We start from the raw sequence: 27,311 nt of genomic DNA, 5'->3' as shown, positions 1-27,311 counted from the left end.
AGCTATGGATCGACCCCTGCAACCACAAATAGGTGAGTACACACATGCTACGAGTCTTTCGACAAGTGACTTTGACATCTAGTAGCTAACTAAAACACAGTCTTCAAGAGAAACGTCTTGAAGTCGCTTCATATGTAACAGAGAAGAAATATTTGCAACAAAGCTTTCAAGTGATGACGCAGAGACTGCCAATGGCACTTAAATACTGGCACTGGTGCCGTTATTTACTGTACAACGGAAGCAACTTCGACACTTTTTCCACCCAGTGCCGGTGACTTTTTAGTAAGTTTTTTTCTGAAGCAGTCTTTGAGGGGGGGATTTCAACCTTGTAAAAGAGTAAATATGTTAGATGAAGGTTTAAAGCGGTCAGCCACTATTGCCTTCCTGTGGCTTGTCTGTGTTCCGGCCACCCTCACTGGGCTATGGCTGTGTTATATTTAACATGTGGTGTAGTTAAATAGTTAAATGCATTAGTTCAGTGCATTATTAACAATGTGCGCCTTCAATGAGAGTGTGAGTAGAAACGACAGGAATTCGGAGTTGTTATAATAGCGAGACGACTCAATAACAGTAAGCAACATGAATTTAGATTTTATTGACTAGAGGGTTAGATAACAGTAATAAACAGGGATTCAGCTGCAATATTAGGATATCTGAATAACATTAAGCAACCAGGATCCAGAGATTCAAGGATTGCATTTACAGACTTGAATCACTGGATGAGTGGATAAGTTAGGTAAATTAATTCTATGCTTATTATATTTGGATATATATTTACACGAAAGACATGTTGCTGTTCTTAAAAGATTATCATTGCATAATGTCCTGCTGCTGTTGCTTCTGCTGCTGCTGCTACTGTTGTTGTTGCTGCTGCTGACTCTGTTACTGTTGCCGCTGCCGCTTCCGCTTCTGCTGCTGCTACAGCTGCCTCACCTGATGCAGCTCTGTCTTCTTATGCTACTGCATCTTGTGCCACTGATGCTGCGCTTCATACTGCTGTATTTCGACTTCTTTTTTTAGGATCTCTTCATCCTTCTCTTTTCCCTCCTCCTCCTCCCTGAGAAGTCCTTCATACAGAATTAAGGAGACGCAAGATGTGGAGCAGAGGATGATCTTGAGGTCGAGTGAAGGGTTACAGAGGTGGCGGAAGGTTGTTGGTCAAATTGATGTTCAATCCTGACACAACAAAGAGAGCGTGCCGGAACCCACACACTAATAATTGAGTTTCCTGCACAGACAAAAGACCAGCCGGGTGTCTTTGTTACGTGTGAGGCAAGCTCTTGCGGCTCTTTATGCTAGCCACCCCCCCCCCTTAGTCTGTTCATGAGTCCTGTTTCTGCTGAATCCTGTTGCTGATGAGTCCTGTTGCTCCCGAGTCCTGCTGCTCTGGAATCCTGTTGCTCTGGACTTTTGTTGATCATGAGTCCTGTTGCTCCTGAATTCTACTACACCTGAGTCATTCTCCTTCTGTCTTCTGCTCCTGTCTGTCTTCTGTTTCTGTCTTCTGCTCCTGTCTGTCTTCTGTTTCTGTCTGTCTTCTGCTCCTGTCTGTCTTCTTCTCCTGTTTGTCTTGTGCTCCTGTCTGTTCTGTCTTCTGTTCCTTTCTGCCTTCTTTTGTTAACTTAGCAATTGTTTTCTGCCTTTATTCGGATTGCTGAAATGCAAGCACACACACACTCTCTCTCTCTCTCTCTCACACACACACACACACACACACACACACAAACTAAGTAACCAACACACCACATACCACACAACTCACGGCTGTGTACCAACAAGCGCCAGACGATGTATTTGTCATACCAACAGCTGATGACAATACCTGGCCTCCATAACGATGAAGCGTGTCTGTCGTCAAAGTAAGTTCACTGTAGCTCAAATCTTTCATGACCTCATTAACTTGATTCACGGCGGAGACAGAGGTGATCCCCTCAGTCTTGCAGCACGAAGATGAGATATGATAACAATGGTTGTTCACCCAGTATATATATATATATATATATATATATATATATATATATATATATATATATATATATATATATATATATATATATATATATATATATATATATATATATATATATATATATATATATATATATATATATATATATATTATATATATATATATGATGGGGTCTACCTCTGGTGTAAATTGTGGGACCCATAGCCTCGGAGAAGTGGATAAAAAGGCTTCAAGGAAGAATATTTGGATTTCTTCCTGAAGCCATTTGAATATTCCACTTCCCCTACCACCCCATCTTTTAAACTATTTTTTTTACCAATAGGAATAATTTATTACATAATATGGCACAGAAGATTTAAGAGATACATTGTTGATATAAAGGTGGCATATATATATATATATATATATATATATATATATATATATATAAATATATATATATATATACATATACATATATATAAATATATATATATATATATATATATATATATATATATATGTATATATATATATGTATATATATATATATATATATATATATATATATATATATATATATATATATATATATATATATATATATATATATATATATATATATATATATATATATATATATATATATATATATATATATATATATATATATATATATATATATATATATATATATGCAAAACAACGACTGTGAAAGAATAGAGAAATTCCAATCGCTTTCGTGACTACTCACATTATCTTTGTTCCTTGATAATGTGAGTAGTCACGAAAGCGCTTGGAATTTCTCTATTCTTTCACAGTAGTTGTTTTGCATATTCTGAAATCACCTGTTTACTGTGATCTTATTGCATATATATATATATATATATATATATATATATATATATATATATATATATATATATATATATATATATATATATATATATATATATATGTATATATATATATATATATATATATGTATATATATATATATATATATATATATATATATTTTTATATATATATATATATATCTATATATATGTATATATATATATATATATATATATATATATATATATATGTATATATGTATATATATGTATATATGTATATATGTATTATATATATATATATATATATATATATATATATATATATATATATATATATATATATATATATATAATATGCAGAATAGATAAAACTTGCGATTTTGACTTAAATAGCAACGCTCTTCTTACCGAATAAGAAAAGTGAAAATTTGTGTATGCAATAATTTCACAAAAATCATTCTGAACCTAACTAAAAAAAATATATTTCATTGTGTTTGCTTATTAAATTACTGTAAACTTATCTAAAATATATTTAGTTAATTAGGCTAAATTAAATAGCGCTTGTTATAATAAGGTTAGGTAAGTTTTCTAAGGTTCCTTTGTTACAAATTATTATTTTTTTCATTAACATAAATGAAAATATATATCTTTAAACACATAAGAAAATGTTTTTTAGAATTGACTTAATTTTAAATGAGCTCCCATTAACTGACCAGTTTTACCTATTCGGCATGACATAAGCCTACAAAAAAGTAGGAAAAACATCCAGAATTACATAAGTAGACTATATTATCATATAATTAAAAACAGAAGCTCGCAGAGGCTCTCAAAAGTGTCTAAGTTTGACTTCAGATGACAAGTATAGAAAGAGCTTCTGATAGCCTTAGCTTCATGTCTCAGTTGCATCTTGAAAGAAGTCTCGCTCATAGGGCGACTTTGTTCCCTAATTGCCTAGAATTGAGGATTACCTAGCAACTGTCGTGACCTAAAAAAATTACGCACGTCTTCAGTAATTCGGGCTACGAGTTGCCTCCTCGTCTTACCATTGTACTGAGACTTGCACTTCGTACACGTATACTAGCATATATCTGACATCAGCAGGCAGCCAGAGATCGAATCCTTAAATTAAAAAAAAAAAAATCTAAAGATAATGAATGGAGAGCATTGTGGATATAATCCTTTAAGCAATTCATTTATCCTATTACTAATATCATAAGTATTGATTCCAATTAATAGTAGATCCATTTAAATGCTTGTTTTTTTTCTACTGTAAAAACAGAATCTTCTTGAGGATTTTAAAAGTTTGATTAATTATTGAAGTATAAGTGTCAACCACCTTGTGTGGAAAATCCTTCCCTTCTAAAACTAATAAAATGTAATTCATGAGGAAAGCTGCTGTCATTTGAACATGTCTAACAAGCTGTAGTTACAAGCGTTATTAAAATACGATTGAATTGCTGTAGCAGAAGAAAATTTAGTTTTTTCAAGGCAGTTAATGTGAGCTCTCAGTAAATTGATGCTGTGAATACATTCTTAATCCTTTCATTTAAAATATCCAGGAAATGTATTTTACAGTTCTGTATTCAAAAATATTTTTTTTTATATTAGTGTGTTGATCATAAATATAACGAAAGAATAACTAGATGTGTTCAGGTGACTTGAAAACTATAAATAAAGGCATCATGTACATATCTCATATACAACAATGGTTTGAAATGTGCTGGACAGTTATTAAGCTAGTTCTCATGAACACTAAGAAAAAGCATTACCCGTAGCTTGACCCAAACAATTATCAATAATAACACCTTATACAGGTATATACATACAGTTATTAAGCATGAATAAACAATCATTAGCTCTTAACGACAATTTGTGGAACTGAGATTTGTGTAGACCGTCTACTTCATCAGTCCTGGAACAGCCGATCTGTACATATTTAACGTTTCAACTAGAGGGATGTTGGTGAGCAAGAAACCCACGTCGAAGGTAGCCATGATACATTCTTTAGCAAAAATATAAAAAAGTCTTTAGTAGTATAACAGTTAGAACTAGTGACAGAAATATGACAAGATATTTAAATAAATTATAATTAAAACTACCTATTGCAGATAAGACTGGTCGAATGGGACAACCTGTTTTATGAACACTGGAAAACTTGTATATCTTCCTGGACTTTGAACCAAAATCAAAGAGTCGAGTATATAATGATTCACTAATAACTTTACTAGAGTGTTAAATGGCTATTTATTTTGTCTACATATTTAATGCTAAATAAAAATTGGTTATTGTAGAGTTCATTAAATTTACTTGTATCACTGAGCATAAGTTTCATTTTTCTAATACATTAACTCCTGATTAAAAATACAATTCTATTACCTTTATCAGATAAATTCTTTATAGTCAAAATTTCTTTATGGTCAAAAAAAAAAAGTACTGCTGATCGATAACATGACTCACGAAATCGTAATGACACGATTGCAAACAAACCATACCATGGGTGGGGATAGAACCCGCGATCAGAGAGTCTCAAAACTCCAGACCGTCGTGTTAGCCACTGGACCAGGTATGGTTTGTACTGCTGATCCCCGGGAAGAACCTATATCTAACCCACTTCTTTCCTGTTGCATATTTAAGTTGCGAAGTCTCTGTCTATATGCTTCTGGCTCTTTCAAAGCTGTGTATCTGTGTACTTGACTATAATCAGCTCCCCTCTCAGGAACAGTGGTGGAGGCTACTGGCAACCTTTCCTGTTGCTGAACACGGCTGTTGAGGAATCCTAGTTCCTCCTTCAACCTCCTATATGTAAACATTGTCAGTATCTTTCTTGATTAATTAAGATTATCTTTTAAAGTTTATTTACATTAAGTTCATAAACCTTTACTCTGGTTGGAACCTAATATTTTACTAATATATTTTTTTCCTAAGTATCATCTCTTTGTCCCTTTTCTCCACTCATTTACATTTTACCACTTCTTGTTGTGTCTATCATAGTTTTCTTTTTTCTCTTACCCTTCTTTTCTATATATCAACTCATATTTTCTTTCAAACGTTTAAATAATTCACTTTCTAAAAGAACCCATTTTAGTTGGCGTTCTCTCTCATTCTAATTCATTTTCCATTGCGTTGGCGTTTACTCTCATTCTAATTTATTTCCTATTGCATTGGCGTTCACCCTCATTCTAATTCATTTTCCATTGCGTTGACGTTCACTCTCATTCTAATTCATTTTCCATTGCGTTGGCGTTTACTCTCATTCTAATTTATTTCCTATTGCATTGGCGTTCACCCTCATTCTAATTCATTTTCCATTGCGTTGACGTTCACTCTCATTCTAATTCATTTTCCATTGCGTTGGCGTTTACTCTCATTCTAATTTATTTCCTATTGCATTGGCGTTCACCCTCATTCTAATTCATTTTCCATTGCGTTGACGTTCACTCTTATTCTAATTCATTTTCCATTGCGTTGGCTTTCACTCTTATTCTAATTAATTTTCCATTGTGTTGGCGTTCACTCTCATTCCAATTCATTTCCTACTGCATTGGCGTTCACTCTCATTCCAATTCATTTCCCATTGCATCTTGTTAACTTCCCAGCGTTACTGTCTTTTTTATTTTACACAGCAAAGACTTCTACTTTCTCATTACCTGAAAATAAAAATTACGTGACTGCATTTAAAAGTTCACATACAAACAGGTGTTAAATTAAATTTAAGCAGGAAGTGTTGGGCAACCGTGTTCATACTGGTGTCGAAAAGTTGGTAATATATCAACAGTGATATCAACAGTGATATCAACAGTGATATCACACAATATATGAATAGCGTCAACTGATGCCGAGATAAAAATAGTATCTGTACTTTACGTCGTGTCACTAAGTATAAATAATTTATTATTATTGCTGGTTCTTTCGAATTTCTATCGCGATTTCAATAATATTTTTTTTTTACTTGCGTAAGTCAATATTTCATGTTAGTACAGCACATTTCTGAATTTTGGCGTTCATATTTTTGAGACACTTCTAATTATTATGTCAGTCACAGAAAAGCCAAATTGACAAGCCCCCCCCCCCCCCGAACTGTGATGATTTGAGCCCCCTTTCAGCTGTTTCTAATCGTGTATGTACTTTGATAAATCTCTCATTGTGCGAAACGTTTCTAATACTGTCTTTGTTTCTAAATTTAAGTTGTCCATTAGTGAGAGAAACATTCCTTTATAGTGAATATGTCACTTCTTAACTCTAAAAGAATATTTCTAATAATACAAGCAATGCCCTAAATTATGCACTGGACAACTGCAATATTGAAAATCCAGGTCAAAGCAACATAAATAAGATATCCAAAGTGACTGAAGATAATGGAGTGTCACTCCACTTACAATATACTGGACCTCTAAAGGTCCGGGTTCACGAGAAAGAGATCAAGTATCTCCTTCACAGTATATGTAAGACTATCTACTCTCATACTCATTTACATACTCCAGGTATGTAAATTAAATTAAAATATATACGAGAACCGTAATTTGAATGAAATTAACCTTTAAAACAGGCATGTGTAACGCACACTTTGTTATAGGTTATTGATACGTCAACGACGTAGCGACCAGTTTATAGGTTATTGACACGTCAACGACGTAGCGACCAGTTTATAGGTTAGGTTTTATATGTATATGTAACTGTAAAGAATTTATATTTAATTAAAAATAAACATAACCGTCTAGCAATGCGGTTCAATATTTGTTTATGTTTAAATGACCAGCTGGCAATCCAGTAGTCTCTGGTGGTGTGTACTTAACATGTTAGGTACACAACATGTATGTAACAGGTATTTAAGATATTCCTCGACAATTGTTTGTGAACAGCAGACGAACTACTCAAACGTTCTTTCTATTGTTTATTTTAACTGTGTATTAAAATCTTCCTCATACACTGTAAGAGTTACAGGTCAACATCTAAAATACAGGAGACAGGATATCAAATCTTCCTCATACACAGGTCATTATTCAGCATACTGTAGACGGCGTACCAAGAGTAACATGAAAATATATAAAGTACCAAGATGTGTAGTATACATTAAGGTGACAATCTAAATGAAGGGCATATTCAGATATTATTATTATTATAAATATATATATATATATATATAATATATATATATATATATATATATATATATATATATATATATATATATATATATATATATATATATATATATATATATATATATATATATATATATATATATATATATATTAACAAATTTGCATTTTCTATGGATTGTGTCTATAATAAGATAATTTTATATTTTTTGCTCTAGCAAAATGATTGTTGAAACATTCGCTATTAGATAATCAATTGTATCATTGCAATATTCTCTCTCTACTAAAGATAACAGAAACAACTGTATCATTCTATCAATCGAAAAAAATACACAAGATTAACTAAGACAATATCTTCAGTCTCTAAACCAATGAAATTAAAGACAACTGGATCGTTTTTTCTATCAAAGATAGCAAGCACAATTTATCATTCTGTTAAAGATAATAAGAACATTTATATCAATGTCTCTGTTAAAGATAAAAAATATCATTCTACCAAGATTACAAAAACAATTGCATCATTCTCTCTACCAAAGATAACAAGATTATATCACTGTAAAATGTTAACAAAATCAACTGTCTTATTCACTCTGCCAAAGAATATACAATTGTATTAGTGCACCATGATAAGAAAAACAATTATCCGATTCTCCCTTCCTAAGATAATACAATTGTGTCACTGTATCATGTTAACTAAAACAATTGTATTCTATTAAAGATAGCAATTGTATCACTGTACCATAATAAAAACAATTGTATCATTCACTCCACCAAAGATCATCCATTGTATCATTCTTTCCACCAGAGATAACACAATGGTACCACTGTACCATGATAAAGTGTATTATTATCTCTACCCAATATAACAAAATTATATCATTGTACTACGATAAACACAACTGTATCATTCTACCAAAGATAATACAATTGTATCGCTATACCATTATAAAAACAATTGTATTATTACCAAAGATAACACAATTGTACACTGTATCATGATAACAAAAACAACTGTATCGTTCTACCAGAGATTAAGTATATAAGTAAGTTTATTTAGGCATAAGTACAGTTATCATACATAGTGTTTGTAGATGAATGGTTCAGAGAACCGACATGTTGATAAATTAGGCACATGTGCAACTCTTAGGTATCTTTATTGAGGAAACGTTTCGCCACACAGTGGCTTCATCAACCTTGAGTCGATGTGTTCAGTCCATCAATCTTGAGTAGAATACGGCATATGTTGATAAATTAGACACATGTGCAACTCTTGGGTATCTTTAAAGATACCCAAGAGTTGCACATGTGTCTAATTTATCAACATGTCGGTTCTCTGAACCATTCATCTACAAACCTGTCAGACACTGCAACTTCTTGGGATCTTAATACTTAGGTATTCTTCGCTTGCCTAATTCTTGGGCACGACCTACTTCCACATTGAACAAATGTGACTCCACCTATGACTGCTGCACCTCTCCTGCCATACGGTTTATAAGCTGCTTCTCCGCTCATATGCCGTATTCTACTCAAGATTGATGGACTGAACACATCGACTCAAGGTTGAGGGACTGATTACCTCATTCTCCTCCTGTTCTTCAAGTTTCTCCTACGTATGGACTGATGAAGCCACTGTGTGGCGAAACGTTTCCTCAATAAAGATACTCAAGAGTTGCACATGTGTCTAATTTATCATCATACATAGTGTATAAATATATTTATAGATGGGGTTGTAAGAGAAGTAAATGCGAGGGTCTTGGCAAGAGGCGTGGAGTTAAAAGATAAAGAATCACACACAAAGTGGGAGTTGTCACAGCTGCTCTTTGCTGATGACACTGTGCTCTTGGGAGATTCTGAAGAGAAGTTGCAGAGATTGGTGGATGAATTTGGTAGGGTGTGCAAAAGAAGAAAATTAAAGGTGAATACAGGAAAGAGTAAGGTTATGAGGATAACAAAAAGATTAGGTGATGAAAGATTGAATATCAGATTGGAGGGAGAGAGTATGGAGGAGGTGAACGTATTCAGATATTTGGGAGTGGACGTGTCAGCGGATGGGTCTATGAAAGATGAGGTGAATCATAGAATTGATGAGGGAAAAAGAGTGAGTGGTGCACTTAGGAGTCTGTGGAGACAAAGAACTTTGTCCTTGGAGGCAAAGAGGGGAATGTATGAGAGTATAGTTTTACCAACGCTCTTATATGGGTGTGAAGCGTGGGTGATGAATGTTGCAGCGAGGAGAAGGCTGGAGGCAGTGGAGATGTCGTGTCTGAGGGCAATGTGTGGTGTGAATATAATGCAGAGAATTCGTAGTTTGGAAGTTAGGAGGAGGTGCGGGATTACCAAAACTGTTGTCCAGAGGGCTGAGGAGGGGTTGTTGAGGTGGTTCGGACATGTAGAGAGAATGGAGCGAAACAGAATGACTTCAAGAGTGTATCAGTCTGTAGTGGAAGGAAGGCGGGGTAGGGGTCGGCCTAGGAAGGGTTGGAGGGATGGGGTAAAGGAGGTTTTGTGTGCGAGGGGCTTCGACTTCCAGCAGGCATGCGTGAGCGTGTTTGATAGGAGTGAATGGAGACAAATGGTTTTTAATACTTGACGTGCTGTTGGAGTGTGAGCAAAGTAACATTTATGAAGGGATTCAGGGAAACCGGCAGGCCGGACTTGAGTCCTGGAGATGGGAAGTACAGTGCCTGCACTCTGAAGGAGGGGTGTTAATGTTGCAGTTTAAAAACTGTAGTGTAAAGCACCCTTCTGGCAAGACAGTGATGGAGTGAATGATGGTGAAAGTTTTTCTTTTTCGGGCCACCCTGCCTTGGTGGGAATCGGCCAGTGTGATAATAAAAAAAAAAAACATAGTGTATATTACCTAGGATAACCCAAAAAAAAGGTCTGACAGAGAGACTTGTTTCCATTGGGGGTCTTTGTAATATCTTATTATTTAAGATAACAAAACCAATTGTATCAATGCACTTTGATAGTTAAACAACTGTATCATTTGAGTTCGAAGTGGTTCGCCGGTATGGTACCTAACCTAACCTAACCTAACCTAACTTAACCTAACCTAACCTAACCTAACCTAACCTAACCTAACCTAACCTAACCTAACCTAACCTAACCGAACCTAACTTAACCTAACCTAACCTAACCTAACCTAACCTAACCTAACCTAACCTAACCTAACCTAACCTAACCGAACCAAACTAACCTAACCTAACCTAACCTAACCTAACCTAACCTAACCTAACCTAACCTAACCTAACCTAACCTAACCTAACCTAACCTAACCTAACCTAACCTAACCTAACCGAACCTAACCTAACCTAACCTAACCTAACCTTACCTAACCTAACCTAACCTAACCTAACCTAACCTGACCTAACCTAACCTAACCTAACCTAACCTAACCTAACCTAACCTTACCTAACCTAACCTTACCTAACCTAACCTGACCTAACCTAACCTTACCTAACCTAACCTAACCTAATCTTACCTAACCTAACCTAACCTAACCTAACCTGACCTAACCTAACCTAACCTAACCTAACCTAACCTAACTTTACCTAACCTAACCTAACCTAACCTAACCTAACCTAACCTGACCTAACATAACCTAACCTAACCTAACCTAACCTAACCTAACCTAACTTAACCCAACCTAACCTAACCTAACCTAGCCTAACCTAACCTAACCTAACCTAACCTAACCTTACCTAACCTAACCTAACCTAACCTAACCTAACCTAACCTGACCTAACCTAACCTAACCTAACCTAACCTAACCTTACCTAACCTAACCTAACCTAACCTAACCAAACCTAACCTAACCTAACCTAACCTGACCTAACTTAACCTTACCTAACCTAACCTAACCTAACCTTACCTAACCTAACCTAACCTAACCTAACCTAACCTGACCTAACCTAACCTAACCTAACCGAACCTAACCTAACCTTACCTAACCTAACCTAACCTAACCTAACTTAGCTTGACCTAACCTAACCTAACCTAACCTAACCTTACCTAACCTAACCTAACCTAACCTAACCTGACCTAACCTAACCTTACCTAACCTAACGTAACCTAACCTTACCTAACCTAACCTAACCTAACCTAACCTAACCTAACCTAACCTAACCTGACCTAACCTAACCTAACCTAACCTTACCTAACCTAACCTAATCTAACCTAACCTAACCTAACCTTACCTAACCTAACCTAACCTAACCTAACCTAACCTAACCTATCCTTACCTAACCTAACCTAACCTAACCTTACCTAACCTAACCTAACCTAACCTAACCTTACCTAACCTAACCTAACCTAACCTAACCTAACCTATCCTTACCTAACCTAACCTAACCTAACCTAACCTAACCTATCCTTACCTAACCTAACCTAACCTAACCTTACCTAACCTAACCTAACCTAACCTAACCTAACCTAACCTATCCTTACCTAACCTAACCTAACCTAACCTAACCTAACCTAACCTATCCTTACCTAACCTAACCTAACCTAACCTAACCTATCCTTACCTAACCTAACCTAACCTAACCTAACCTAACCTAACCTAACCTAACCTAACCTAATCTAACCTAACCTAACCTAACCTAACCTAACCTAACCTATCCTTACCTAACCTAACCTAACCTAACCTAACCTATCCTTACCTAACCTAACCTAACCTTACCTAACCTAACCGAACCTAACCTAACCTAACCTAACCTAACCTAACCTAACCTAACCTAACCTAACCTTACCTAACCCAATCTAACCTGCATCCTTCACTGCTGGAAGTACACTGCTTCACCAAAGGCCGCTGGGATTGCCACCGATAGCTTTATTGCTTAGCACTAATTGAAGGTCACTGGTTAGGGGTCGTTAATGCAAATAAGTAGATGTTGCTCTGTCGGTGTTGGGAAGACAAGGAGGGTGGGGGATAGAGGGGGAAGAGGAGGAGGAAGGTGTGGAGGGAAAGGTGGAGGAGAATGAGAAGGGGAAGGAGGATGAAGTGTAGGGGAAAGGAGAAGGATGGAGAAGAGGAGGAGGAAAATGGCGAGAAAGAGAAGGTGGGTAGGAGGAAAAGAAGAGAAAGATGATGATGAAAAAGGAAGAAAAAAGAGAAGGAAGAAAATAAAGAAGAGGAGAAGGGGATGAAGAAGATGAGTAAAGAGGATAGCGAGAAGGAATATAATTTTTGGAAGATGAGGAAACGGTGAAAATAAAATGTTGAAAATCAGAAAATGTAAGACAAGTAGAAAAACTGTTATTAATGTAAGTCGTTCATAAAAGAAAACAAAACTGTAAAGAAGAAATGAGAATTCAGAATACTAAAACGACACGAAGACAGGAAAAATGGGAAGAATAAATGGAAAAATACACAAGATCCAGAAGTGTGGTTTCTCAGTGATAACTCAAGTAGCTTGTTTGTATACAGGCAGAGCGAGACGATAAGATGATAAGACTAAGGCCGTCTCTCACCTCCCTGGGAAGAGGAAAGTTTCTGCAAGCAACTCCACAGGCGAGAAGATAAAGTTTTTGTCTCCGCTCTGCTGGAAGTTCCAGTCACCGCAGCAGTCTATCATCCAGCCTTTCTCTATTTATTTCTTGGGTGATAGGAAGTGCTATTATTTTTGAATAGGGACTAGATGGACTTGCAGAAGCGGACTGTTACTTATTTTCTTCCATTTGTGACTTTAACACCTTTTCCATAGGTTTTATAATTGTTTTTCTGAGTTGTTCTAAATTCAATTCTCCGGTATTCCATCCATGATTCTTAAACTAGTATTAAACCAGTATTGCTTTCTGGTGTAAATGTTCAAGTATTACGGCCGGTTTAACTAGTTTTTGGCCTTAATGAAAGCAATCAGTAAGGCGTAGTTTCAAGAAAGCAGATTCCAAGCTGCTTCTCTTAAACAAAAATCCCATTTTCCAGCCGCAGTTTACATTCTCTGTCAAAACCACAGTATTTCAATCTGAGTTCCATTTTCGCAGATTAACTTTCGGCTGTAGCAATGAATTCGTAGAAGAGTGGCATATAGCTGTCAGTCTAACTTCAGGATCACCAGTGTGTCTGTTCTCCAGTGTTCGTGGTGGTCCTAAAGGTTTTCATTTAATTCATTAAGTTGAAAATTAAATTAAATGAACAGGTTAGATTTCACGTAAGCTTAAAATTCTCCGTCTCTCTCTCTCGCATTGCTCTAGTATACTTTTAGGCTTGAATTACTTAATTTTTATTAATCTGCAGTTTTCTAATTAGTTAATATAATCTAGAATTTAGTATTATTGATGTTACAAGTCTAGGTTCCAATATTCCAGTTTTCCCGATCTAGGTTCTATAAGGTTTTCATAGACTAGCATCATCTTTTCTAGTCAAGAATCCGTTTCTAAGTTTAATATACATTAAGCAACGTCCCGAGTCTTCCCTTCTATTTTATCCGAAATTCAAGGTATACAAACCTGAATTCCAGATTTGTGGTTGACCTTTGATAGACAGGACTAAAATTCCTAGCCTAACTTCTGCATCAACAGTATATACTTCAGTTTTCCAGTCGATTTCTCACTGTGAGGGAAATCCAGTAAGCTCTTTCTTTCCTCCGACAGCTACGACGCTAGGGAGGGAGAGTTCACCTCAGGAGTTCGGTGGGCAGACGAGGGTCTGCTGGGCAGGCGAGCGTTCTTCATGCCCACAGCGGAGCCGCCCACACTGACTCTGGAGCCCGTCCACGCCCGCGATCAGGGCGTCTACACCTGCAGGGTCGACTATCGCCTCTCTCCCTCCACTACCGCCTACGTCAACCTCACCGTCGTCAGTAAGTAGCCCGCAGACAGTGTTTTGTTGGAGAGAGTTAGTGACTCCTCCAACGTTTCGTTCTCTGTAAAGAATAAGTAGGTCATGACTTAATAAAGATCTAAACAGAACGAAACGTTCACCCAATAAAAGCTTGTTGTGGAACTTTCCCTTCTCTCTGTGCCTCAATATTAATTGTGCCAGGGGGTGTTTCCACGATTTAATCACTATTATCAGTATTTATATGAAGTGTCGATCATTCAGCGCAAGGAATGCTGGTGGCTCCATCCTCCGTATATATATATATAATATATATATATATATATATATATATATATATATATATATATATATATATATATATATATATATATATATATATATATATACATATATATATATATATATATATATATATATATATATATATATGCAAAACAACCACTCTGAAAGAAAGAGAAATTCCAAGCGCTTTCGTGACTACTCACATTCATATATATATATATATATATATATGCAATATACCACTCTGATAGAAATATATATTCCAATCGTGATACTCATATATATATATATATATATATATATATATATATATATATATATATATATATATATATATATATATATATATGAATTTGTGTTGTCTGTCTCTTGATTATAATCAAGTGACAGACAACACAAATTCCTAAACCTGAGATTTTTTACTGTGACTTCAAATCTAGTGGTTTGTTTAGTTTACTTTAAACAGACCTGAACGTATATATAAGATGCAATATCATGTCATAGGCTACTGAGACCACAATAATATTGCTCATTGGAATTTCGTGGCTAAAATTCCTTGTTATTTGACAAGCTACCATACAGAAGGTGCCAGAGATCCTTAACGGCTGATAACGAGAAACAGCGTCATATAGAGGGTGTCATGAGTCATTATTGGTTGATAACGTTAAAGTAGGAGCCAGCGCTACCTTACCTAAGAGTGTTGTGGGTAAGTGGATGTCATAGTGGGTTGAGGTAAGTGGATAGCAAGGGCCGGGTTATGGAGAAGTAATAATAATAATAATAATAATAATAATAATAATAATAATAATAATAATAATAATAATAATAATAATAATAATAATAATAATAATAATAATAATAATAATAATAATAATAGCAACAGCAACAAGAACAATAATAATGTTCTCTAACTAATTGCAATTACCTGTCGTGAGCCACAACATTAGCACCCTCGCCATCTCTTTCTACCTCTACCAACAACATGCCTTCCTCTTTATCTGTTTAACTTCTGTCTCCCCATCTGCCTTCCCTCCTAACTACCTCTCTACCTACCTACCTACCTACCTACCTACCTACCTACCTACCTACCTACCTACATACCTACCTACCTACCTACCTACCTATCTACCTACCTACCTACCTACCTACCTACCTACCTACATGTACCTACCTATTTACCTGTCAAAAGATGTATGTTTAATCTACCTGTCTGCTTGCTTTCCTTCGTTACACTGATGGCTTTTGCAGTTGATGCTGTAGCGCTTTAACTAATACTCTCTCTCTCTCTCTCTCTCTCTCTCTCTCTCTCTCTCTCTCTCTCTCTCTCTCTCTCTCTCTCTCTCTCTCTCTCTCTCTCTCTCTCTCTCTCTCTCTCTCTCTCTCTCTCGTTCTCTCCTTTATTCCCCGGGTTTATATTTTCCATCCAAGTCTGCTCACACAAAATCACCCACGCGAAGTTGGCGAAAAAGCAACCAACAGTGAGTGTTATGCTCTTCACAACAAATACGAATCATATATATATATATATATATATATATATATATATATATATATATATATATATATATATATATATATATATATATATATATATATATATATATATATATATATATATATATATATATATATATATATATATATATATATATATATAGCACGGGGGGAGGTTGAATCTCTGATCATTCTATTGAACTATCCTCTCTGTTCACCGGTTTCTATGTCTTTGTTACGTATTGCACTGTAATAGAGCTTTGTAGAGTCATGTTTCGTACTGTGCAGAGCTTTGTCAAATCATACTTCTCGCTATGTATAGCTTTTCCAAGACATGTTTCACGTTGAGCAGAGCTTTATAAAGATATAACTTATGCAGGGCATCGACTTATCAAGCTATGTGTCGCTCTGTGTAGAGCTTTATGAAGTCATGTTTCGATCAGTGTAAAGCTTCATCGAGTCATTTTCACTCTGTGTTGAGTTTTATTATATCGTGTTTCGTGCTGTATACCTGTATCAAGTCATGTTTCGTTTTGTGTAGAGCTTTATCAGGTTATGTTTCTCTCTGTGTAAAGCTATATCAAGCTGTCTTGTTGTCTGTAGAGCTTTACTAAGTCATGCACAACTCTATGTAGAGCCTTATCAAGTCATGTTTTCTCTGTCATGTCATATTTTGCGCTGTATAGAGCTTTATAAGATCAGGTATCTTTCTGTGTAGAGCTTTATCAAGACATGGTTCGTGCTGTGCAGAGGTTTATCAAACCATGTATCGCTCTATGTAGGGTTTTATCAAGTCATGTTTCGCTCTGTGTAGACCGTCGTCATGCCTCTGTGTGTAGCTTAATCAGGTCATGTTTCCTTGTATGTGTGTAGCTTTATCAGGTCCTAAAAGATGACTTTACAACGCGAGTTAGGTATTTTTTTCATCCCAATTCTCACTGTTTGAGCACACTCTTTCTGATCCCTGGCATCTTCTCTCTCGTTACTCCCCTCCCACTCTCGTTTCTTCCATCTTTAACTCCATTCTTCACCCTCCCTTCGTGCTCTTTCCCCTCTCTCTTCTTTTCACTATTCCTCTTCTCTCTTCTCTCACCGCACTTCTGCCCCTTTACTCTCCCGCTCCCCTCTCGCATTTTACTGCGCTGAGAAAAGTTCAGCGCAGTCTGATATTCTTGCTTTTTACGCTGGAAGTTAGAGTGGTGACGGCGCTCCAACAGCTACACCACGCAGCGACCGGTCACCACAAGCCTTTAGTGGACGAGGCTTGCCACTGTAGCAGTGGATAACGTTCACTTTTTTTAGTCACAGGGAAACTTGTGAACGTTAGCCTTGATTGGTGAATATTCAGTGAACGGCTTCTTGTAGCATACCTCGCTGTGCTCAAATGTCTGTACTCTCCTAATTGTACTCATTTACCTGTAGTTATTCTCACTTGCTTGTGTTTTCAGGAGTTGAGTTGGAGGTCCTGGCCACGCCTCTTAAATATTATAGATCAGTTTTACTAATTCCTGGTCTCTAACGCCTTGATCATACCTATTCTTGAAACTGTTTATAGTGTTTTATCGTGTGTTTTGTCCATCACGCGTTTTGAAAACAACTAAGCGAAAATATATTGATGGATGCTAATTGAACCGAGTGTTCCCTAAAAAATTGCCATCATGGGATTTACTTCGTGTGATTCCTTATGTGTAGAGAGTTTAATGATGCTAATGACGTCAGTTTTTTTTAAGTATATGAACAGTTTTCGCGAGAATCATTGCCTTGGGATGTTCCGAGAATTTTTTTTTTAAGATTCTCAAAGAATCTATGCTTTTGGATGTTACAAAAAAAATTTTTTTTTGTCTTCGGATGTTTCAGAAACATTTGCTTCAGGATCCCCAAGAAACGTCAGCGTCAGGATCAGTCTAAGATCTGCATCGAAATGTAATGACGATAATTGGGAAGAAGAGCACAAGTTGAAGGACGAGTTTTTATTGGGTCATTTCGCCCTGTGGATAGTTTTATCATGCCACGGCTCCTTGAAACTCTACGTACTGTAGAACCGTACATTGTACCAATAAAAAAGCTTGCTTTACAGCTTTATTTTGCTTCAACAGCTGTTATTCGTTCTGTGCTCATTTCAAGGCCTAGCCTGTGCAGTAACCCACATCCATGGAGCAACTGCTACGTTGCGATTTTCGCCTGAACACTCTGACCACTGAGCTGTGATATATGATAAGGCTAACACTGGTTCCGACTGAGAGTTACAACCGCATCGTTGTTCTTAGCTTCTTCGCCAGGGAGGAAATTTGTTTACAAAGTTTTTTTTTTTGTCATAAAGTAGCCCGTTCACGGTGTGAAGACGAAGTAGCCGATAGCCCTATGGCAGGCTACGGCAGGAGCGACTGCTGGTCTGAGTGCATTCCCAGTGATGCTGGATAACGTGATTAACTGCCAGCGATACTCCAACACAGCGCTGTGATTTACTGTGATTGTCTCTCTCAAACAAAGCACTGTGATTAACTACAAGTTAGCTTTAACATACTAGTATGTAATGTGTGTTTTCTGTAATTTAACGTAACTGATGCCGGAATGGGATAGGCATTTTGTCATTTGTTAATTGCTTTTACAAAGGAAGCTTGAAACTGTTCTCGTATTTGTAATGTTTACAAACGAAGCATTAGTTTCTCACTTTAAGTAGTTTAATGCGTCAGAAACAGTGTGTCGTGGCTTACTGCATCAGAAACACTGTGTATCGTGGCTTTCTGCATCAGAAACACTGTGTATCGTGGTATCATCAGAAACAAGTGTCATAATCTCCCACACGATAATATGTAGCCAGAATATATTCGTCCCTCATCAGAATTCATGCAGAATCAGTTTAATCCTTGTTAATTATTACCAATATTTGATTTATTTACAGGTGATATCTGAGATCTTCGATTTTCTTCTGGGGGTTTCTTTTTAGAGAGAGAAAATTGGGTGTTAGGGATCAACTTTGATGAGCATCAGTCGGTTTTTGTTGTAGCGTTGCACTTGTCATAAATAATGAGCCTTTAGTGGAATACTTGACGATAGTACCACCGTCATGAACTTCCACAGCTCAGACTGACTGATATCACTTGGTGTAATGAAAACATCCTGTATGATGGAAAACGACAGAGACATATATGTAGATAATTTTTGTTACCACTATGTAAATGTCGAACAGAGTAGAGTAGCAGCAAACAATTGATACACACAACAGTTGTAAGGTGGGTGGTTGTCTGCACGATGTGGGGAGATTCTAGTATCATACTTTGATTACTCTTGTTGGGGAACCTCATGATATAAGGCTCCAGAAAATGGCATGATATGTGTGAGCGAATGAAACTTTCCGAGTATATGGTTATAATTGTTTTATTTATCTAGGTCAGCGCTGTATAACCCCGGTGGTTTATTTTTGATTGAAATAATAAATAATATACTGAAAGGGAATCCTAAGATTTATGATACAAATAATCTCAACTATTTGTTGTAAACAAAACTCAAGAATATTACAAGTTTTTACGCATTTTTTTAGAGAATTCAATGTTAGTTCCTCTGTAGATGTGCAATCGCAAAGCACTGAAACAATAATACATATTATTGTACAAAAATGTGTATATATATATATATATATATATATATATATATATATATATATATATATATATATATATATATATATATATATATATATATATACATATATATATTATATATATATATATATATATATATATATATATATATATATATATATATATATATATATATATATATATATATATATATATATATATTCAAGACTTCCGATATTAACTGTATTACTGGGAAATGTTCATTGTGTTTGAGTTGGAAAATGTTGAGACGAGTCATTACGTGATATGAAAGTCACAGAGTACCGCGTTGAAAAATAGTTTGATCATTCCATAATTAGAATTGCGTATTCGGGAATTTGTTGAAAATTTTTGCAGTTACCGGGGCTAATATTATGTGTTATTGATGAGGCTTGCTCGGTGTTGATTGAGTCAATGTAGTTTGCATTAGCCCGCTTGTGTGTTTGTGTGATCGTGTGATTGTGTGTTTGTGTGATGCACAAACTCAAATAAATTGTATTATAATTTAATGGACGCGTATGCGCAGGTTCACACACACACACACACACACACACACACACACACACACACACACACACACACACAGTACACAACTAGTCAGACACCCTCCCTCCACCGTTCACACACTCACAACCCCTGAGAACAGACTCGTCACACCTGATCAGCACTGAAGATGGAACTCAGGATATATGCTCCTTTAGGTGCATCTGTCGGTGTACATATTGTAAGAGCTTACTTTAAATCTTAAATTTGGGGATTAAAGTATTCTTGACTGGTGGTGAAAAAAAATGGCGTGCAGATTAAATGACCCTCGTGTAGTCGATAGGTTTTAAACCCATTAAACCAACCAACATGACAGCGCTCATTTCCTCGCAAAACACATACAGACTGCGGCATATAGCTAACAGATCACTTTAGGAGCCAAGATTCGGGGGAGATATGATCAGTGCGTACAAGATACTCAGTAGTATGTAAACGGTCAGCAAAACGCCAAACTAACACCAAGGTGATTTTTTCAACGCATTTTCTTGAGTTATTCGACACACATCAAGAAGGTTTCATTGATGCTAGTGAAGGGCTTTTGATCCAAGGCATTACAGATTTTTTCAACCTTCCTTGGATCAAACCACTTTGTCTAGTTACCCAATTAAACCAAAAGTAATGTATAATAACCAATTACAACATAAAATAATCAATTATGAAATAACTAATTATAAAACTCATTAACCAACTACAGCATAAAATAACCAAATATAAAATGCAATAGCCAATTACAAGATACAATAACCCATTATATAATAATGAATTATACCATAAAATAGCGAGTTATAATCAATTATAATATACAATAAACAATTATACAATGAGCAGTTATAACATACAATGAACAATTATAACATATAATGAATAATTATAATATAGAATAACAGTAATCCTGCATATAGACTGAATTACAATAGAACTGTACAAACCACGGAACAGGTGGCGTTTGAACTCATGGAGAATGGGGGAGGGAGGTGTAATCAGGTTTGATCCAAATCAGAAGAGGATAGACCCACTCCCCCGGATCTTGAGCCCTCCTAGACCCTTAACGGGTCCTGGAACACTGGATTAGCAGGCAGAGTGACCTCTCATGTCAAAGAAAATTTATTAGGCATATTTAAATATTTTGTTCTTTTCTTTTTGGGCGGAACTTCGTTGGCGAGATTTTGCCTTCGCTACTTGTCTTCCAGCTACTTGTCTTCCAGCTGCTTGTCTTCCAGCTGCTTGTCTTCCAGCTGCTTGTCTTCCAGCTGCTTGTCTTCCAGCTACTTGTCTTCCAGCTACTTGTCTTCCAGCTGCTTGTCTTCCAGCTACTTGTCTTCCAGCTGCTTGTCTTCCAGCTATTTGTCTTCCAGCTGCTTGTCTTCCAGCTACTTGTCTTCCAGCTGCTTGTCTTCCAGCTACTTGTCTTCCAGCTGCTTGTCTTCCAGCTACTTGTCTTCCAGCTGCTTGTCTTCCAGCTACTTGTCTTCCAGCTACTTGTCTTCCAGCTACTTGTCTTCCAGCTGCTTGTCTTCCAGCTACTTGTCTTCCAGCTGCTTGTCTTCCAGCTACTTGTCTTCCAGCTGCTTGTCTTCCAGCTACTTGTCTTCCAGCTGCTTGTCTTCCAGCTACTTGTCTTCCAGCTACTTGTCTTCCAGCTACTTGTCTTCCAGCTGCTTGTCTTCCAGCTACTTGTCTTCCAGCTACTTGTCTTCCAGCTACTTGTCTTCCAGCTACTTGTCTTCCAGCTACTTGTCTTCCAGCTACTTGTCTTCCAGCTACTTGTCTTCCAGCTGCTTGTCTTCCAGCTACTTGTCTTCCAGCTACTTGTCTTCCAGCTACTTGTCTTCCAGCTGCTTGTCTTCCAGCTTGTCTTCCAGCTGCTTGTCTTCCAGCTACTTGTCTTCCAGCTCCAGCTGCTTGTCTTCCAGCTACTTGTCTTCCAGCTACTTGTCTTCCAGCTACTTGTCTTCCAGCTCCTTGTCTTCCAGCGACTGGTCTTCCAGCTACGTGTCTTCCAGCTGCTTGTCTTCCAGCTACTTGTCTTCCAGCTACTTGTCTTCCAGCTACTTGTCTTCCAGCTGCTTGTCTTCCAGCTGCTTGTCTTCCAGCTACTTGTCTTCCAGCTACTTGTCTTCCAGCTACTTGTCTTCCAGCTACTTGTCTTCCAGCTGCTTGTCTTCCAGCTGCTTGTCTTCCAGCTGCTTGTCTTCCAGCTGCTTGTCTTCCAGCTGCTTGTCTTCCAGCTGCTTGTCTTCCAGCTGCTTGTCTTCCAGCTACTTGTCTTCCAGCTGCTTGTCTTCCAGCTGCTTGTCTTCCAGCTGCTTGTCTTCCAGCTGCTTGTCTTCCAGCTGCTTGTCTTCCAGCTGCTTGTCTTCCAGCTGCTTGTCTTCCAGCTGCTTGTCTTCCAGCTGCTTGTCTTCCAGCTGCTTGTCTTCCAGCTGCTTGTCTTCCAGCTGCTTGTCTTCCAGCTGCTTGTCTTCCAGCTGCTTGTCTTCCAGCTACTTGTCTTCCAGCTGCTTGTCTTCCAGCTACTTGTCTTCCAGCTGCTTGTCTTCCAGCTGCTTGTCTTCCAGCTGCTTGTCTTCCAGCTGCTTGTCTTCCAGCTGCTTGTCTTCCAGCTACTTGTCTTCCAGCTGCTTGTCTTCCAGCTGCTTGTCTTCCAGCTGCTTGTCTTCCAGCTGCTTGTCTTCCAGCTGCTTGTCTTCCAGCTGCTTGTCTTCCAGCTGCTTGTCTTCCAGCTGCTTGTCTTCCAGCTACTTGTCTTCCAGCTACTTGTCTTCCAGCTGCTTGTCTTCCACCTACTTGTCTTCCAGCTACTTGTCTTCCAGCTGCTTGTCTTCCAGCTGCTTGTCTTCCAGCTGCTTGTCTTCCAGCTGCTTGTCTTCCAGCTGCTTGTCTTCCAGCTGCTTGTCTTCCAGCTGCTTGTCTTCCAGCTACTTGTCTTCCAGCTACTTGTCTTCCAGCTGCTTGTCTTCCAGCTGCTTGTCTTCCAGCTACTTGTCTTCCAGCTACTTGTCTTCCATCTGCTTGTCTTCCACCTACTTGTCTTCCAGCTGCTTGTCTTCCAGCTGCTTGTCTTCCAGCTGCTTGTCTTCCAGCTGCTTGTCTTCCAGCTGCTTGTCTTCCAGCTACTTGTCTTCCAGCTACTTGTCTTCCAGCTGCTTGTCTTCCAGCTGCTTGTCTTCCAGCTGCTTGTCTTCCAGCTGCTTGTCTTCCAGCTGCTTGTCTTCCAGCTGCTTGTCTTCCAGCTGCTTGTCTTCCAGCTACTTGTCTTCCAGCTACTTGTCTTCCAGCTGCTTGTCTTCCAGCTGCTTGTCTTCCAGCTGCTTGTCTTCCAGCTGCTTGTCTTCCAGCTGCTTGTCTTCCAGCTGCTTGTCTTCCATCTACTTGTCTTCCAGCTACTTGTCTTCCAGCTGCTTGTCTTCCAGCTACTTGTCTTCCAGCTGCTTGTCTTCCAGCTGCTTGTCTTCCAGCTGCTTGTCTTCCAGCTGCTTGTCTTCCAGCTGCTTGTCTTCCAGCTGCTTGTCTTCCAGCAGCTACTTGTCTTCCAGCTACTTGTCTTCCAGCTGCTTGTCTTCCAGCTGCTTGTCTTCCAGCTGCTTGTCTTCCAGCTGCTTGTCTTCCAGTCTTCCAGCTTGTCTTCCAGCTGCTTGTCTTCCAGCTACTTGTCTTCCAGCTACTTGTCTTCCAGCTGCTTGTCTTCCAGCTGCTTGTCTTCCAGCTGCTTGTCTTCCAGCTGCTTGTCTTCCAGCTGCTTGTCTTCCAGCTGCTTGTCTTCCAGCTACTTGTCTTCCAGCTGCTTGTCTTCCAGCTGCTTGTCTTCCAGCTACTTGTCTTCCAGCTGCTTGTCTTCCAGCTGCTTGTCTTCCAGCTACTTGTCTTCCAGCTGCTTGTCTTCCAGCTGCTTGTCTTCCAGCTGCTTGTCTTCCAGCTGCTTGTCTTCCAGCTGCTTGTCTTCCAGCTGCTTGTAGCTACTTGTCTTCCAGCTGCTTGTCTTCCAGCTGCTTGTCTTCCAGCTGCTTGTCTTCCAGCTGCTTGTCTTCCAGCTGCTTGTCTTCCAGCTGCTTGTCTTCCAGCTACTTGTCTTCCAGCTGCTTGTCTTCCAGCTACTTGTCTTCCTGCTGCTTGTCTTCCAGCTGCTTGTCTTCCAGCTGCTTGTCTTCCAGCTGCTTGTCTTCCAGCTGCTTGTCTTCCAGCTACTTGTCTTCCAGCTGCTTGTCTTCCAGCTGCTTGTCTTCCAGCTACTTGTCTTCCCAGCTACTTGTCTTCCAGCTGCTTGTCTTCCAGCTGCTTGTCTTCCAGCTGCTTGTCTTCCAGCTACTTGTCTTCCAGCTGCTTGTCTTCCAGCTGCTTGTCTTCCAGCTGCTTGTCTTCCAGCTGCTTGTCTTCCAGCTACTTGTCTTCCAGCTGCTTGTCTTCCAGCTGCTTGTCTTCCAGCTACTTGTCTTCCAGCTGCTTGTCTTCCAGCTGCTTGTCTTCCAGCTGCTTGTCTTCCAGCTGCTTGTCTTCCAGCTACTTGTCTTCCAGCTGCTTGTCTTCCAGCTGCTTGTCTTCCAGCTACTTGTCTTCCAGCTACTTGTCTTCCAGCTGCTTGTCTTCCAGCTGCTTGTCTTCCAGCTACTTGTCACCCAGCTACTTGTCTTCCAGCTACTTGTCTTCCAGCTGTTTGTCTTCCAGCTGCTTGTCTTCCAGCTACTTGTCTTCCAGCTGCTTGTCTTCCAGCTACTTGTCTTCCAGCTGCTTGTCTTCCAGCGGCTTGTCTTCCAGCTACTTGTCTTCCAGCTCCTTGTCTTCCACCTACTTGTCTTCCAGCTACTTGTCTTCCAGCTGCTTGTCTTCCAGCTGCTTGTCTAGCTGCTTGTCTTCCAGCTACTTGTCTTCCACCTACTTGTCTTCCAGCTACTTGTCTTCCAGCTGCTTGTCTTCAAGATACTTGTCTTCCAGCTGCTTGTCTTCCAGCTACTTGTCTTCCACCTACTTGTCTTCCAGCTACTTGTCTTCCAGCTGCTTGTCTTCCAGCTACTTGTCTTCCAGCTACTTGTCTTCCAGCTGCTTGCTGCTTGTCTTCCAGCTACTTGTCTTCCAGCTGCTTGTCTTCCAGCTGCTTGTCTTCCAGCTACTTGTCTTCCAGCTGCTTGTCTTCCAGCTGCTTGTCTTCCAGCTGCTTGTCTTCCAGCTACTTGTCTTCCAGCTGCTTGTCTTCCAGCTGCTTGTCTTCCAGCTACTTGTCTTCCAGCTGCTTGTCTTCCAGCTGCTTGTCTTCCAGCTGCTTGTCTTCCAGCTGCTTGTCTTCCAGCTACTTGTCTTCCAGCTGCTTGTCTTCCAGCTGCTTGTCTTCCAGCTGCTTGTCTTCCAGCTACTTGTCTTCCAGCTGCTTGTCTTCCAGCTGCTTGTCTTCCAGCTGCTTGTCTTCCAGCTGCTTGTCTTCCAGCTGCTTGTCTTCCAGCTACTTGTCTTCCAGCTGCTTGTCTTCCAGCTGCTTGTCTTCCAGCTGCTTGTCTTCCAGCTGCTTGTCTTCCAGCTACTTGTCTTCCAGCAGCTGCTTGTCTTCCAGCTACTTGTCTTCCAGCTGCTTGTCTTCCAGCTGCTTGTCTTCCAGCTACTTGTCTTCCTGCTGCTTGTCTTCCAGCTGCTTGTCTTCCAGCTACTTGTCTTCCAGCTGCTTGTCTTCCAGCTGCTTGTCTTCCAGCTGCTTGTCTTCCAGCTACTTGTCTTCCAGCTGCTTGTCTTCCAGCTGCTTGTCTTCCAGCTACTTGTCTTCCAGCTGCTTGTCTTCCAGCTACTTGTCTTCCAGCTGCTTGTCTTCCAGCTGCTTGTCTTCCAGCTGCTTGTCTTCCAGCTCCAGCTTATCTTCCTGCTGCTTGTCTTCCAGCTGCTTGTCTTCCAGCTGCTTGTCTTCCAGCTGCTTGTCTTCCAGCTGCTTGTCTTCCAGCTGCTTGTCTTCCAGCTACTTGTCTTCCAGCTGCTTGTCTTCCAGCTGCTTGTAGCTACTTGTCTTCCAGCTGCTTGTCTTCCAGCTGCTTGTCTTCCAGCTACTTGTCTTCCACCTGCTTGTCTTCCAGCTGCTTGTCTTCCAGCTGCTTATCTTCCTGCTGCTTGTCTTCCAGCTGCTTGTCTTCCAGCTGCTTGTCTTCCAGCTACTTGTCTTCCAGCTACTTGTCTTCCAGCTACTTGTCTTCCAGCTACTTGTCTTCCAGCTACTTGTCTTCCAGCTACTTGTCTTCCAGCTGCTTGTCTTCCAGCTTATCTTCCTGCTGCTTGTCTTCCAGCTGCTTGTCTTCCAGCTACTTGTCTTGCTTGTCTTCCAGCTGCTTGTCTTCCAGCTACTTGTCTTCCAGCTTCATGTCTTCCAGCTGCTTGTCTTCCAGCTGCTTGTCTTCCAGCTACTTGTCTTCCAGCTACTTGTCTTCCAGCTGCTTGTCTTACTTCTCTTCCTGCTGCTTGTCTTCCAGCTGCTTGTCTTCCAGCTACTTGTCTTCCAGCTGCTTGTCTTCCAGCTACTTGTCTTCCAGCTGCTTGTCTTCCAGCTGCTTGTCTTCCAGCTACTTGTCTTCCAGCTGCTTGTCTTCCAGCTACTTGTCTTCCAGCTGCTTGTCTTCCAGCTGCTTGTCTTCCAGCTACTTGTCTTCCAGCTTCTTGTCTTCCACTTGTCTTCCAGCTACTTGTCTTCCAGCTGCTTGTCTTCCAGCTGCTTGTCTTCCAGCTGCTTGT

At 38.8% G+C, this 27,311-nt stretch overlaps 1 protein-coding gene across 1 annotated transcript in view; it reads left to right on the top strand.

Annotated features, from left to right (window-relative positions):
• The window catches only part of LOC128687391 (uncharacterized), a 300,674-nt gene that overhangs the window by 110,288 nt on the left and 163,075 nt on the right, over positions 1-27,311 (top strand). Inside the window, exon 3 of the mRNA XM_053774850.2 lies at positions 14,487-14,695. Within this exon, the coding sequence (XP_053630825.2) occupies positions 14,487-14,695 (209 nt within the window). The remainder of the gene's footprint in view (positions 1-14,486; positions 14,696-27,311) is intronic.

The sequence above is a fragment of the Cherax quadricarinatus genome, chromosome 40 (assembly GCF_038502225.1).
Source record: "Cherax quadricarinatus isolate ZL_2023a chromosome 40, ASM3850222v1, whole genome shotgun sequence".
NCBI lineage: Eukaryota > Metazoa > Arthropoda > Malacostraca > Decapoda > Parastacidae > Cherax > Cherax quadricarinatus.
This window is presented reverse-complemented; position numbering and strand designations above follow the sequence as displayed.